This window comes from Simochromis diagramma, unplaced genomic scaffold (assembly GCF_900408965.1).
Source record: "Simochromis diagramma unplaced genomic scaffold, fSimDia1.1 OVJJ01000746.1, whole genome shotgun sequence".
Classification (NCBI taxonomy): Eukaryota; Metazoa; Chordata; class Actinopteri; order Cichliformes; family Cichlidae; genus Simochromis; species Simochromis diagramma.
The window spans coordinates 42,484-58,571 of record NW_024386757.1 but is presented as its reverse complement, the minus strand read 5'-3'; the positions used below and the strand labels follow the sequence as shown (position 1 = coordinate 58,571).

At 41.9% G+C, this 16,088-nt stretch overlaps 1 protein-coding gene across 1 annotated transcript in view; it reads right to left on the bottom strand.

The window, feature by feature from the left end:
* Nucleotides 1-6,134: 6,134 nt before the first annotated feature.
* The window catches only part of large1 (LARGE xylosyl- and glucuronyltransferase 1), a 46,257-nt gene continuing 36,303 nt past the window's right edge, over nt 6,135-16,088 (bottom strand). The window contains exons 10-14 of the mRNA XM_040026356.1: nt 15,519-15,682; nt 13,034-13,312; nt 12,794-12,940; nt 11,870-12,065; nt 6,135-9,321 (exon numbers count right to left, since the gene is read on the bottom strand). Coding sequence (XP_039882290.1) covers nt 9,124-9,321; nt 11,870-12,065; nt 12,794-12,940; nt 13,034-13,312; nt 15,519-15,682 — 984 coding nt within the window. The 3' untranslated portion in view covers nt 6,135-9,123. The remainder of the gene's footprint in view (nt 9,322-11,869; nt 12,066-12,793; nt 12,941-13,033; nt 13,313-15,518; nt 15,683-16,088) is intronic.

The window sequence follows — 16,088 nt, the reverse complement described above, 5'->3', positions numbered from 1 at the left end:
CTACAATCTGCAAATATACAGCCTTAATCTTACTTTATATGAAATATTAAATTCAAATTTGACCTTTTTCTTCATGGATGTGTTGGTAAGTGTTAAATCTCCTGTTGATAAGCCTTTATTATTCAAGTGGTTAAATGTGAAATAATACCATTCAAAGTTGGTTTGCGTCCATCTAACAGTGTCAGTTTCTTGCAGATTGTCAGTAGCCTTCTGCCACAGTGCCGTTCCGTATTCACTCCCCACAGCTGAGGGTTTGTCCTTCTTAGCACTGATCACAGGTAACAGCAATGGCACAACATATCAGCAGGTGTGTGATAGCTGTTGGCAAACATTCTCCCTACATCGCTTTAAGCTCTGATCCAACATTAGATTATTATGTTGTTGTCACCTGTAAGTTTCAGTCAGATTCTTTCACATGCTCGCAGAACAAATTAAGAAATTATTAGTGCTGTCAGCGTTAATCTCGTTAAAATTACGTTAACGCCATAACAGCATTAACGCGGCAAATCTCTGTTAGCGAGTTACCGCGTATCGCCCCATGTGTGGAGCTGCGCGGCATCAACACGTTAGCCTGTGTGGGTTTCTCTGAGTACTCTGGCTTTATCCCACAATATGTGACACAGATAAAGTACTTAAAACACTGTGTGAATGTATGGTTTAATGTGGCTCATACTTTAAGGTTCTTTAAGCTTTAAGTTTCTCTGCACTCCAAAATTTGGAGGTGTGACTGTGGCAGTGTATCCCGGTAAGAAGAACCAATATCATAACACTGAAAAAAAAAATCTAAAGTTACCAAATGAGGAGTGAATGAAGCCCCATGTTCAACATGCAATCTTTGTGTACTTGTATTGATGTCATAAATAGAACGGTGAATCATAAATGGATTGGTGCCGATATATTTCTACTCTTACTGGTCTTAATCTGTTTTGCATAACGTCTCAACAATGGTTTCTAACTCGAACTTTCATATCGTCAGGAGTGGCAGTTCCTCGACCCTCTTCGGTTGCTCAGAAGACGTTTGAGTCTTCATCACCTGTTGAAAAGAGCCCATAACACCAGTCTGTGATACTGTCATCCCAGAAGAACTGCAAAACCGTTTCTGCATAGACTCGACCTGAGAACTGTTCCACAATATCTTTGGTTATGTTTACTTTGAAAAATCAAAAATATTACTGAGACAGTTTCTACTGCTAGGAGAGCAACATGAACCACAGTCCCTCTTTATCTGTGTATCAACCCATCCAGTGCTGGTCAGATCCTCCATTTGTGTCATTCACTGTGGTTATTATGTCTCAGTTGGCTTGTTGCCCAGTTTTATTATGTGATCGCAAGATAAGATTCAAAGGAAGAGGTTAGCAAAAAACAAAGAGGGATAACTACAAATGAAGAAAGTAAACAGGGGTTTTAGGAAGCAAGGTGTTTGAGTTGAATCTGAGTGACAACAATACCTAGAACTACAATAATACAAAGTCAGGTGAAGTTTAAAGGTTTTATTTGTTTTGCAAATGATTTAGATCATTTAATTTCAAACCTTTTAGATAAAATGTATTTCAGAACCTGCTAAATCAGTGGTCCCAAAACCTTTTTGCTAGGCCCCCCTATGTTTTACAAGAAAAATGCCCCCCCCCGCGCGCGCACACACAAGCGCGCGCGCGCACAAGCACAAGCACATCCTCCAACCACACACACCCATACTTTGCTCCATTGCGGTTTATTTCACACCTCAAACATATAGTAAACAATTAAGCAAATACAAGTAATCTGCAATAAATTACAGGTATTAAGAAAATGAACTACTAACTCTTTTACAATACGTCCGCACCTATGCAGCTGTTTCGTCCACGCGTAAACGGTGTTTCGAATCACCGAAAACTGAGATTTTTTAAAACTAATTTTTTGCGTTTACGTGTGGACAAGGAATACAGAGTTCTTCACGCAACGTCAAAGGTATGTGCCTTTTTTCACGTCCCTGTGCACCACGTTATTGTTTACAGGAGATGAATTGCAGAATGGCAGATAGTCAGATTAACAGTATTTTGTCTCTATCTTCAGGTTTTACATGCTTACACAAACACAGGCAGTTACTGTCCCTGTATTTAGAAAGGCTGAGGCGTCACGGTGTAATTATTTTACATGTAGTTTTTTTCCCCCCTGTGTAATAATATTCAACATTGCAATCAAATCAAAAAATGCCTCTCTGTGCAAAATGGGTTTAAAAACATAAACAGCTGTGGGATCCTGTTTGTCCGATTTGAACAGGGGGAACAAATTGTGGCAGGATCAGCCTGATATTATTTGTAAACCACTGTAACTTTACTGTATAAAGAGCTAACATCTCCAAAAAGAGCCCAGCGCTGCTCCCGACAAAGGGAAAACCGATTCTGCAGGGGAGACCTACCTTGGCACTTGTGCAGGTGAAGCCAAAGGGAAGATATGCTTCACCATATTTTCTAGTCTTTGGCTTAGAATGAAGTTGGTTTGGAAACATATTCAGCGATGCTTCATCTCCTGCTTTGCGTTTGTGTGGGCGCCCCCTGCTAGCAGTGTCCAAGCATTGTTTTATTTTTTTTTCCCTTTTCATACCGCGCCCCCCCTGCAAAGGCTCTGCCCCCCCCCCCCCCCTTAGGGGGCGGGCCCCACACTTTGGGAAGGTCTGTGCTAAATAAATAAAACAAACGTCACAAGACCTCACACATCTACATAATTTAATAATTATAGAAGAAGCGCATTATGGAGAGGTTCCAATTGAATGTTGGATAAAGGTTAGTATTAGTTATGTTAAAATAAAAAAAGCAAGCTCACTGTCTGCCTCAATGTTAAGATGATAATAAATGACTATAAAAGCAGAAAAGTTCAAGTTTATCATTTTGTCCACATCTGACTCTCTCACCTCCGTCTGCAGCCCTTTCCATCCTTGTGATCCCAATGTTTTTCCCCAAAACATTCCCATAACAGAGTATGGTTAAACCCTCACTTGCACTTCATAAAGTATGCACAAGGCTCTAGCTTTTTATACAACAAAACTTGTTGCTTGTTTTAAACTTCTGTATAAGGAAGTATAAACATTTACTACTACTTTTTTCCCATTTCTTCTCCAGTCAGGTTTTTCCACAATATTTTTTTAAAGTCCAGAAAGCTGAAGACATCACTGGCTTGGAGGCCAAGGGAAAAAGATCTGTATGACTTCAAAATGACTAGCAGTTATATATGATAAATAAATAAATATAGATCTCAAATACTTTTAACCATTTTCTTTTATTCTTGGATTTGTTAGGGAATACCACCATTAACAGATCTCACCCCTGTCTCTCTTTCTGTCTAGTTGGAACAGATTGTGGACAAAGACACAGAAGACTAGTCAGTAAACTATGTTATTCACCTGAGTTCTGCTTTAATACAGGCTTTTAAAATACCACCCCAAACAAAACGCTAACAACCAAAAACAACAAATTTTCCCAGTAATACATCTTTTAAACAGATAATGTGATTATGTGACTATTATTGCTTTAAGGAATTTCACGCATATGTGCACATACATAACAAACGCTATCAGTTTTGACCAATCATGGTGGCCACCCAGACCAAAAATGCCAGGTCTGATTTTTTGTCCCAGTCGAGCTCTGATTTGGATTGTGGAATTTGGTGTAAGAATGAAAGAATGGATCAATGTAGGTCAAAAAGTGCACCAGCACTGAATATACAAATACCTCAGAGACACAGCTAAACACTCCTCTGGGTCAACACAATCAATGTCCTTGAGTGGCCCAGACTTGAACCTGATTAAACATCTCTAGAGAGATCTGAAAAATGCTGTACACCAACACTCCCCATTCAACCTGACTGAGCTCGAGAGGTTCTGCAAAGAAGAACTGAGAAGCTGCCAAAGGTGCTTCAACAAAGGCTATGAATACTTACGTACATGGTATAGTTTTGTTTTTTATTTAAACAGTAATCAAAATCAAACATACAGCTTTCATTGGCCATGCTGGATTAATGACTCCCAAGTCAGGGAGCCAATTATGCAGGTGGATGGAAGGATAGTTTTCTAGTCAGGGGATCAGTCAGATGTTGAAAACTATCTTGACATTTTGATAACCAGATCTATAGGTGATAGTAATTAATGAAACTTTATGGCCTCAGAGTCTACCAAACTGTATTGATGACATATCTTAGCAGGTATTACTTGTTAGGGAGAAGATATTGACTGCCAGTATCCTTAGATTTATTGGCTGGCACAGCCTTTTGGCCGCACCGGACAAGTAGAAACAAAATGACCTTTTGTGCCACAGTAAAGACGCTCACCCACTGCAAGGCATCTTCTGTGGGTTAGTCGAGAGAGGCGAGCATGGCCGAGCAACATGGCTTGCTTGCCTGACTGTTATTGCTAGCTCCCTCCGTTACTCCACCCTGATGGAACCTTTACTGTGTCTGACTTTAAAGGACCTCTTTCCACAATGAAACCAGAGAAGTCCTGGAAAAGATGAGAGTATCATCAAGATCAAGAGTATCAAGATTGACAAAGTTGTTAATGAAATCTCAGGACATCGTTTGAGGGTCTGAAATTTCTGCAGGAGCATTTGTTAAACCAAAAGACATTACCAAGTACTCAAAGTGACCCAGATGTGTATTAATTGCTGTCTTCCACTCATCCCCAATCCTTTATTCTCACCAAATGTAAGCATTACTGAGATTCAACTTGGTAAAAACAGTCGCACTCCTGGAGCAACTCAAAAATAGAGGTAAGCAAGGGTAGAGGGCATTTATTCTTTGTCGTTATCTTAAACCACGGAAGTTGATACAGTGCCAAAGGAACTTGTCTTTCTTCTCTACAAAGAAAAAACCTGTGCATAGGAGATAATGAAGGACAGATAATTCCTTGTACTAATGAGTCAGTAATGCACAATCCATGGCTTCATGTTCTGTCTGTTGAACAATCATCTGCACCATAAGGAAGAGAGAGAGCTAGATCCTTACTGAACATTTTGGCTAGGTCGTTAGGTCGGGCTTGGCAAAGGTGTCAGTTTCAACTGAGGGAATGGCTGACTTAAGGTTCTGTTGGTGGCAGCAACATTTCAACCAGAAATTTTATTTTTGCTTTTAGTATGTGAAGGTTACATTCACTAAGCCACAAGTGTCTTATAACCAAAGTGAGGTGGGGGCCTCACCCTACTGCCAGAGTAAAAATAAAAATACAATATAGAACACCAACATCAGAAAGACAACAAAATCTGAATAAAATGAACATTTCTGTACTGGGTTAAAAGCCAAACCGAAAAGTTGTGTCTCAGAATCTCCTCTCTGCTTTTCGTAGATGATGTGATTCTGTTGGCTTTATCAGCATGGTGGCCTCCAGCTCGCACTGGAGTGGTTCACAGGCCAGTGTGAAGTGGCCATCTGGGAGGGGCTCAGAGTAGAGCTGCTACTCCTCCACATTGAAAGGCATCTGACAATAATGCCTCCTGGGTGAGGTGTTCTGGGTAGTGCAGTGCAGACCCAGGACACACTGGAGAGATTTTAATTATAAGCTGGAGAAGCTGGCTAGGGAGTGGGAGGTCTGGGCTTCTTTGTGTAGGCTGCTGCCCCCGCGACCCGGGTAAACTGAAGAAAATGGAAGGATGGATCAAAGCATTTTGTTAACACTATAAAAAGGTGCTAAATAGTTCTTCTCATTACTGTGGAGGACAATGCTTGTCCGACAAGGGTGCCTGGGGAGGTGATTTCAACACACAGCCAAGACATATCATGTATCAGATATCCTGGCAGCAGTGGCGCAAGAATGGATGAAAATGTAGTCTAAGCTGTGCGGTACACTTTGGAGTGCTTGGACCCTTACATAGCTGTTTTACACCTCTGCTTCGGACAAATCACATGATGATTATTGGATTAGTGACCTTCAGGACCATCTCCAAGGTCACAAACCAAGTCTGGGTTAAATGGGAGTCTCCATCAGTTGTTAGAACTGAAGAGGCTCCTCGATAAGAGCTGAAATGTCTTCGCAAACCAAAAAGACGTCCCTCAGACTACTGAAAACAGAATGGGCTATTTCCCCTATACTGTAGTGACAGCTGTGTTCTTATTTATTGTGTTCATGAGGTCAAACTGGTGATCACGGAAGTAGGAATGATGAAACGGCACGCTTTGACTCTTTGCTTTTATTCAGGTAGCAGCATCAATCAGCACTGTCCTACTTACACACTGCAGCCCCGCTCAGCCCTGCAAGGCTAACAGATGAAGACCGAATATCATACAACAGTCACTTAGATAGCTTCTTCACACTCATACACACTAACCTGCACCAAGACGTTGTGCAGCTTCCTGTACAGGGTGAGAGATCACTGTGATGTGTGTGAGAGAGAGGCCTCTAGTTTCACATCAGTATCAAGTTTGTGTGAGTCCAGGGACTTTTTTGGAGACTAGGACTGAGTGACAAGTTGCTGCCTAATGACGCGTTCACTCTGATCCTGGCTGGGACCTGACAGAGGCCGCGGTGCCTCCAGCTGCTCAAAGTGGAAGAGTGAATCCATAACTGCAGCTGACTGCACCTTCAGTTAACAATTTTTACACGCCTAACCTGCAGGAAGAAGGACTGACGTGGATTAAAATGCATGTGTTAGTTTTATTACATTTTGGTTGCTTAGGTAACAGGTTGCTTTACCACCACACTCATGACTGAAGTACAGCAGGCAGCAGGAAACACAAGGGCAGCAGCTGTGCTCAGATAATCAGATTGTCTTTTCCTAGCTGAGTGAAACTGCACAGAAGAATGTGAGCCATAATTATATCAGGGTGAATTCAGGAAACATGGTTCAACGCTGCCTTTATTTCCTATAACAGGAAAGCAGTGATGGTGTCCTATAAGTGGACTGACAAGCAACACAGATCATCATCTACATCCTAGTCAAAGATATATATATTTTGAACAATTTGTTATGCCCATAAATGAACTCTTCTTGAAATGACCTTTGCATGAAGCTCATTCCCGTGTGAAACGCTTTGTAAAGCAGACTTAATAAAAATGAATAAAAAAGGTAAATGGACTGATTCTTATATAGCACTTTTCTACTTCTCCTGGAGCACTTTATACAACACGCCACATTCACAGAAGCACTTTCCTTTCAGTGCTTCCTAGCTAACGCTCACACACTGATGGATGCTCGAGAGACCCTGCAACTTGGAGCCAGGGATCGAACCATTAACCTTGCGATCAGTAGATGACCGGCTCTTCCTCCTCAGCTACAGCCACCCCGGGATGATACCTGGGGTGGCTACCTTATTAGGTATTGCCAAGATTAAATAATTTGACTACAGCAATGTGTGCAGTGCACAGGAGGAGCGATCGGACCTTTACACAGCCGTTTCACACTGTGACTCCTGGGGCAAATCACATGATGATTAGTGGGTCAGCAACTTTCAGGACCATTTTAAAGGTGACAAAACAAATCTGGGTTAAATACCGGGATTCTGCTTCACTACTTCTTTCCTCACCTGACCTCATGATGTTTTCCACTGAAGTCATGTGATTTGGAAAAGACAGGAGAATTTTTTTTGCACTATTTGACCAAGACCAGTATAATCATATTATCATGTTTTTTCAATATTTTTTCAAGTATTCCATAATATCCATGTCAAGATGTTCAGTTTCACTTTCACTGTATTGATTACAAAATTATTCCTGCAGTGATTTGTGTTCCTAATGTCTTTAGACCCGTATCTAACTTTAGTTTTTCTTTATAATATCATACAGGACATTAATGCCCAGCAGTGTCTTGTTATCAGGACTCTATGGCTGCCAGTCTGTCCACAGCCTCTCCAGGTAACATGAAATTAGTGGCACAACATTCATACCAGACCAATAATAAGTTGACGATACACCAACTGATGGTGTGACACCTCACAAACAAGAGAGCGCACACTGGCACTGTGTTATTGGCTCATTTGGCTGCTATAGTATCATTGTAGGGTCTTTACCTTACATTAAAGCACCTTCAGGCACCTATTATTGTGATTTCGCGCTATATAAAAAAAAACCCTGAATTGAACTGCTGTCAAACTAGAGGCCAGAGGGAGAAAGAACGAGTGTGAGGAAGAAAGTGTTTGGGACTCACCTTACTGGAACTGGTAGATTTTTACAGATTTCCCATCCACCCATCAACCATTTAACCCACTCAAAGATAATGCTGACTGTTGGGCCTTGTTGCTGCACTCTGTTATGGGAGGCAGTTAACTAAGCGACAATGCTTCCATCTGCTGTCACATTCTGTAGTCGTACCAAAACCGAAGACGCACTACAGGGCTGATGTGGAGATCCCCTGAAAATTAACCAAGCGGATGGTCTCCAGACATTATTACACTTTTAGCTTATTTGTCATACGAGTAGGAAGATTTATTCTGATCTGTATCAGCCATGAAACAAATTCAGCAGCAGCAGATGGTCAGATGGCTGCTACCCTCAGTATCTGAGTGTGTCTCACTCGTCACTACAAGGTTTTTTTTAACTCTCTGTCAACATGTTGACCTCTTTGTCCTGCTGCCTGCAGATCGGTTGCATTGGAGCCGGGGCTGTGCTGTCAGTCATACTGCAGCTTCCTGTTACTTCATAGTTTTGGAAAGCTTAGTCCACAGTGCTCTACACCCTGCTAAGCACTGTCCTGGCAGAACACACACCCACACCCACACACACACACTTGTATCTACCTTCACATACACATACAAACACACACCCACACACACATAATGTTACACATAGCCATAACACTGTCATTGGTCTTAGAAATATGGCAAGGCAATATTTTTGTTTGCTGTCTATCATATTCCATAACTGAAGCTTGAGGCCCACACACCTGGGGCCCAGCCCCAGCAGTCCCTTGTGCGATCATTCATAGCTTTAACATCCTGGGAGAAGGAAACACTTCACACATTTTCTCCTTTATCCACAACTGATGACAAAGTTGGAACAAAAGAGCCCCTGCAGTGTCACACTCAGTGTCCAATGTTCTGAGGGACTTAAGTCTCAAAGTATCCCCAGGACCCACACAGGCTTCCGTTCACACTATGCTCCCCTCGTGCAGCCTGTGGAGCATGTCAGTAGTTCAGAGTTGGGGCTATGAGGGTCCGCAGTGGTGGCTAGCTGTTGTTTTCAGCCGTCATGTACTTAAGGGCGGCAAAACCGTACCGCCGCGACATGTTCTGTTGGAACTCCTCCTTCAGGGTCTTCAGGCAGACCCGGTACTGCTTATTGGAGCGGAACTTGGTGATGTCAAAGCTGGGTGCATGAGGCATATGGATCATGAAAGCATTGGGCAGAACCACAAATTCATACTCCTGTGAAGAGAAAAGAACAAACTTTCAGTCTGAATTCCTCAGGAATCACCGTTCATACCTGAGTCCATCTGATCTGGTAACATGTAACTGCATGAGCCACATTCCTCTTGGTCGTGCATAAGAAGCTAAAATTCTCAGTCGAACTGAACCAAAGTGCGCAGTTAACATAATTACTATTCTCATATTTTCAACAATGAGCAACACCTGTCACAGGACACACGCAGACATTAGATATAGTGACAATAAAAATTTTATAAACACAAAATAGTTTCTATGACTTTTAGAAGTTGCATTTTTATGCTCCAAAAAAGGATGTTTGCATAAAGTCCTCTAAGACTATTATTAAGCACTTCAGTCAAACCTGACCTATGACCTCTTAAAATTAAAACCCAGTCATAATGAGTCGCATGCTGATTTCTTCTTCAGCTAAAAGAGAACAGAACCTGTCACTGTAAAGCCATACAACCTGTCCAATCATTTGACCGACTGAGCTTTTGAGCTTTCTTTATCCTCAAATCCTCAAAATACAAAAATAAATGTGGTTAAATTACACAGTGGAAATCAAAATTATCTTAAGTTAAGTTATCCTAACATATGGAAACAAATGGAATATAGTGGAAAAGGATTTCATCATTTGAAAATATTCTGTATAAATTTAAACGTTTTCCATCCATCGACTGCAGCTTGTCTGGGTTACAGAGGCAGTTGTCTCAGCAAAGATGCCCAGACCGCTCTCTCCCCAACTACTGAAAAATGTCCTTGTTTAACTACCTCCTTGACCTCATGCCCAGGGATAGACCAGTCATCCCTTTTCCCCACAATTTGCCTCCTCAAAGGAAAGGATATCAGTGGGCTCAAAGAAACCCTCCTAATAAGTCAGTTAATAAATTGATACATTTTTGTACTACTCGGAATGCTTGAAGTGCTTTTTTCAATTTCTTAGAATCTAACATTGTTTCACACTCTCACACTCTGATGGGGAACAACGTGAGCTTCAGTATCTTGCTTTGATATGCAGACTTGAGGAAGTTAAGGATGAGGGAGTGAACCCCCAACCTTCCACACGGTAGACAACCAGCTCCACCTCTCAGTCCACAGCCACACCACATTCACCACCTAACGATATCCTTATATGAAGTCAGCAGCTCTCTATCCTCACCACATACAGGTGAGCTGGAAGATGCTTCTCTATTCTGAGTCACTTGACAGTTTGTCAGTTTGCCTTGACATCAGTTAAAAGTCTTGTTCCATAGCATCACTAAACCCAGGTTTTTGCTTCAGCTACTGCCAGAGTCACTCTCTTTGTGACTCTGGCAACGTAGGGCCTACCGTTACCTGTCAGCTGACTGTTCAGCGTATCCTCAGAATAATAGCTTGAGTATGAGGCCTATCCAGCGTCTTCCCCTACAACCTGACTTAACTTGCCACCAGTTGGTGATGAGTTGTGCTGATCAGCTATGTTTTTAACTTTACTTGAGGTCCAAAACACCAGTCTGAACGTGGTGGTGGTTTAAACGATTATTTTAACTGCTGAGGAGAGCAACTGCTGACATTTCTCAGAGGAATGTTGTCCTGGTCTTATCTGATAGAGGATTCTAGCTGCTCAACAGTCCTGAGGCTCCAGATGTTCTAAGCTGGTGAATGGTGTGGACTCTTCTGCTATGAAGCCGTGCTGCTGGAATAGATGCAATATGCAGTTTAGCATCATCCTGCTAAACTATGATAAAGACACCTGCTGTCTTTATGTTGCTCTAAAACCTGTATATACCTTTCAGCACTGATGGAGCCTTTCCAGATGTGTCAGCTGCCAGTTCCATAGGCTCTGATGCCCCCAGTACTATCAAAGATACAGGCATTTGAACTGAGCACCGATAAGCAGTCAGATCATCCCTGTCCTCTTTAGTCCAGAGGACGCAGCGTTCATGTTTTCCAAAAAACATTTTGGTTCCGATTTCTCTGACCTAAGATCAGTTTTCCACTTTGAGCTTTGGTCCATCGGAGACAGCAGTGTTTGTGGATCAATGTTACAGATGATTCTTATCTGCATGATAGAGCTTTAACCTGCACGTACGGACGGCACTCTGAGCTGTGTTCACACACGGTGATTTGTGAAGTGTTGCATTCTCTCAGTCTGTTGATGATATAATGTACTGTAGACAATGAGATGTTCAGTCTTCACAGTTTAGGAACATTACTGTGTTATTGTAGGATCTTTATCTTACAGTATAGAGAGCCTTGAGGTGACCGTTGCTGTGATTTGGCGCTACATAAATAAAACTGAACTGAATTAAGCTAGTTGCAAAATTTGTAGATACATTTTTCTTCCTGTATTTGCTTCTGAGAAAAACTCTTTTTATATCCACTCATGTTACTGACCTGTTGCTAATAAGTCTACTGTATGTTCGTCCAGTTGTGAGTTTAAATAACCGATGTGTTATTATATGACTTAAAGAGATTTTCAAATCACTGGATTCTGTTTGTATTTACATTTTACACAAAGTCCCAATTTTGGGAGTAACTGAGGTTGACAATGGGAGCACTGAGTTACCTGTGCATCCAGCTCCATAATGTGAGCCACCTTGTTCCAGCCAAAGCCCACAAAGCGGCGGTCATACTCAGGACTGTCCCTCCTCACCATAACATAGGGCTCAAAGTCAGCCTCCCACTGCACTCTGTAGGGAGTGGTGGCTGTCCGCCATTTGGCAAAGTTAGTTGGTGCATGGCCTTTAGTCCACACATGATATCTGTAAGGAGAAAAAAGGAAAGTAGTTTACCAGAGCAGAAATGCACTCTACAGTTCGTAAAGAATTAGGTGGTACTTTGGACACAGGGATGCTAAAAGCTCTTTCTCTAGCGTAGATGTGAAAATTGAGTCTTTTTTATAGAGTTTTTACCCCACTATTCAGACCAAATCATTTATGATGGCAGCACAGTTATCTCCATATATGTGAGTGCCATAAGACCATAAGATAAAAGACATATTACAGACTGAAGCAAAGTGAATATGACTCAAAGAGCCTTGGGCACCCATAGAGACTGCACACAGGAGTCATGTGTGCAGTCCATGTAGAGTTTTGACCAGTATAGTGTTGCATCTGTACTCACACTAAACATAGGCATATAATTATCTCCATGTCTGTGAGATGAAATTACATTTTCATTAATTTATGTCAAAGTTATTAACATCAGTATTTTGTGAAACCAGGTTCTTATCCTTCTGTTCCAGATGTAAAGCAGAAGGTTTGATTCACGCTGGTTTTACTGGATGTCATGTGTGCCTCATTGCAGCTTTCTGTTAGTGCCACTCATGTCTTATGTCTGCACTGAGCACCCCTGGTCCACCTTCCCTTCAGAGTAGTGGTGTTCAGACTGCTCTCGTCCTCTGAGTCCACTGACAGAACGTATCTGCGAATCTACTATTCTTTTCTGGTTCACATACCTTCTACGACAGACAGGGACAAACATGTCTAACCTGAAGGTGAAGAGTGTGCCCATGTCCAGCTGAGACAGCAGCTCGGCTTTAGATTTCGGGTATGAAAGTCGATACCGAAGTGTCTCAAAGGCGGGAACCACTAGAGCTTTCTTGGTGTTGGCCATGTCCAGCTGCACCACAGACTTCCTGCACATAGACGGTAAGTGATTGTTCACAGTGTCAATGAGGAATGAGATCAACATTTAGAGCTGTCCTTTGGTTTTTACTTAATCATCTTACCTGAGATACTCATAGAGGCTGTACATAGGCAAGAAGTCAATGTCTGATAGGAACATGTAGGGTGTGTTGACGTGTCGCATGGCCACATTTCGTAGCAAGTTGACTGGGTAGAACTGACCCTCCTTGTAGACAATGTGGTAACCGACATTCCCACGACTCATCAGCACCTCAGAGCCCTGAGCATAGCGAAGGAACTGCTGGGCTTCAGCATCTGACAAGTATAGGGCGAGGCTGATGGGGCCTTCCCAGTGCTTACAGATGGCCTCCAACATCTGGAGCCTACAAGACCAGATCACAGGCATAAATGACATCACCAAATAACTTATTATATATAGAGGATATATATATATATATATACACATGCATCGCGACTGGAGTATTAGTTTTGTCAGCCAATGACAAAACATCTGCTGTTCTTTCATATTACAGAAAACAGCAGGAGATCTTGCAATGAAATACAACTACTGGATTGCAATATTTGAGATGTTAAAAGGGAAGTCTGCTTGCTAGCTGTGGGCAGTTCTTGTTCTGTTTTGTTCACAATGATTATTCTGAATTGATGTTAGAATAAAAACATGAAAAGTCAATAAAATAATTAAGAAGTCTTTTTTTTTATAAACCACATATTTCTGTCACTGGCAACCGCAGTGACTGAGTAGTTGAGAGTGGTGGTTGGAAGTTGCAGGTACTCACTGTGAAATTGATTGGTGAAGCCCAAGTGAGGCAGGCCTAGAGGCTGTCAGTGGTAATTAGGGTAATTAGGAAAAAATTTGTATTTCCTGACTAGCTGGTGAGTAGTTGCAAGAGGCTGCCTGCTGTAGCAAAGTGGAATTGATTGCAAAGGTGTATAGAGCACTGAACCAAAAACCTCCTTGTATTTGCTTTGGTTGCAAACAGATTTCCATGGTTGCCCATAGACAGTATGGAAAACACTGACTGGTCTGCACACAAGAAATGGAGATCATTCCCCTTTAAAGTAAAAGATGAACTTTTTGAAATGTGTTAGTTTCTGTTAGTTAACACTGAAGGCAAATTTTTGGTTTGACTTGCACTTTTCCAAGTTACGCTACCATTCGGTGGTTAGCTTTTATCGGGGCGACCATGGTTCAGGAGGTTGGGAAGCTCATCTTGTAACTGGAAGGTTACCGGTTCGATCCCCTGCTCTGTCTGTCTTGGTCGTTGTGTCCTTGGGCAAGACACTTCCCCTACCGCCTACTGGTGTTGGCCAGAGGGGCCGATGGCGCGATATGGCAGCCTCGCTTCTGTCAGCCTGCCCCAGTGCAGCTGTGGCTACAACTGTAGCTTGCCTCCACCAGTGTGTGAGAGTGAATGAATAGTGGAATTGTAAAGCGCTTTGATGGTCTCGAAAAGCTCTATATAAATGTAATCCATTATTTTAAGTGTCGGCAGACAATTCGATTCAATTTTATAAACAAAGTGCCAAAACAAAACAACAGTTGCTTCAATACCCTTCAAGACCCTAAAATAATACAAAGTGCCATTTTCCATGCAAACTATAACTAACTATGGCAATTTACTAGCGGCCAAAGCAATCACAAGGATGTTTTCAGTGCAGCATCGTCTTTGCAGCCAATTTCACCAAACCACAGGGAGCAACCTTCAGCAACCACTCAGCAGCCATCAGGAAATATTCTTTTTCCTCTAGCGACCAGATGTTGCCAGGGGTTCACAGACTGGTTTTGATTTTGTTAGTAAGTAAGTAAAGAATTTTAATGCTTCATCCACTACATGTATGTTATACAGTCAGTTGTTGATTGTTTTACTATGTTGATGTATTGTCTACTTTGCTACCAGTCAATATTTTTGCAAGCATTCCCCATCATGAAGATGTGAAAATAAACCTTTTTAATGCCATTATATCGCCTTGATCCAGATTATTGCCGAATAAGAGATGAACTGATCTCACTTTCTGATGTTAATCAAGGACACATTTAGACTCTAAAATTATTAACCTAGAAGCTCAGAAGTTCTGGGGGTAGTCATTTTTACTGACTGTTAAATACTTTTCCCTGGTCTATGGTTTTAAAAACATAAAACTGCAGAGTACAGGCCGAATGGCTAACCTTTAAACATTTCAGGTAGGTTTGGGTATTTGACAGTATGACAAAAGCTGCAAACTGAAAAAGAGCTGTTACTGGAAGGATGTTTGCTTCTGCTTTTTAAGTATCCTAGTATTCTTTGGTAGTGCAGGACTATATATATAAACCATTAGCCTAGATATGTAAATATATTTCTCCCCCAATGTCATACCTAAGAGGTTTGTTCCTTCGATCTTCATCAGTCAACAGATTCGCCAACACAGCTGTTTATTGTGGGTTTTTTCTAACCAGGAGCAGCTCTAATATGTTTTTTCTTAACATTTTCAATGTTCTAAAACCTCTGGAAGCCTTCCACTTCATTGTTCTGCCCACTTTGAACTAAACACACCTGTGTAGCTTCTGTAAGTGTGGGTGTAAACCAGCACCTGTCCATAGAGAGCTGGGCGACGAGAGTGACATCTGTGTTGTCAGAGCTGGGTTTATACTCATAGTGCAGGAAGTAGAGGTGTGTTCGATGGACAGTGAATCGCTCTCGACGAAACTCGTAGCACGGATCATCTTCATCCAGCTCTGACAGTGTCTTCTGGAGCTGCAGATAGAGAAAGATAGGAAGAATAAGACAGATTATAGACCAGAGAGACAGAATCTCAACAACAACAAAAAAACTAGACAAAACATGCATGTCACTGAGTGAAATAAGTATTTGATCCCCAACCAAAACATGTCTAGTACTTGATGGGGAAACCCTTTTTGCTGGTAATTCTCATAGTTTGGACACATCTCAGGAGGGATTTTGTGTTACCAATGGTAGTCTTGGTGACTGTGAGCTGCATTCATCTGCCTTCAGATGATTAACAAGCTCCTCCTGTGTAGTTCTGGGCTCATCCACCACCTCACTCTTAACCATCCGCACCCTACGAGGCAAGATCTTGCAAGGGACTGTGGCTGCAAGGTGGTTGGTATCTATGGGAGTGGTAATCCCTGAACCATATGGT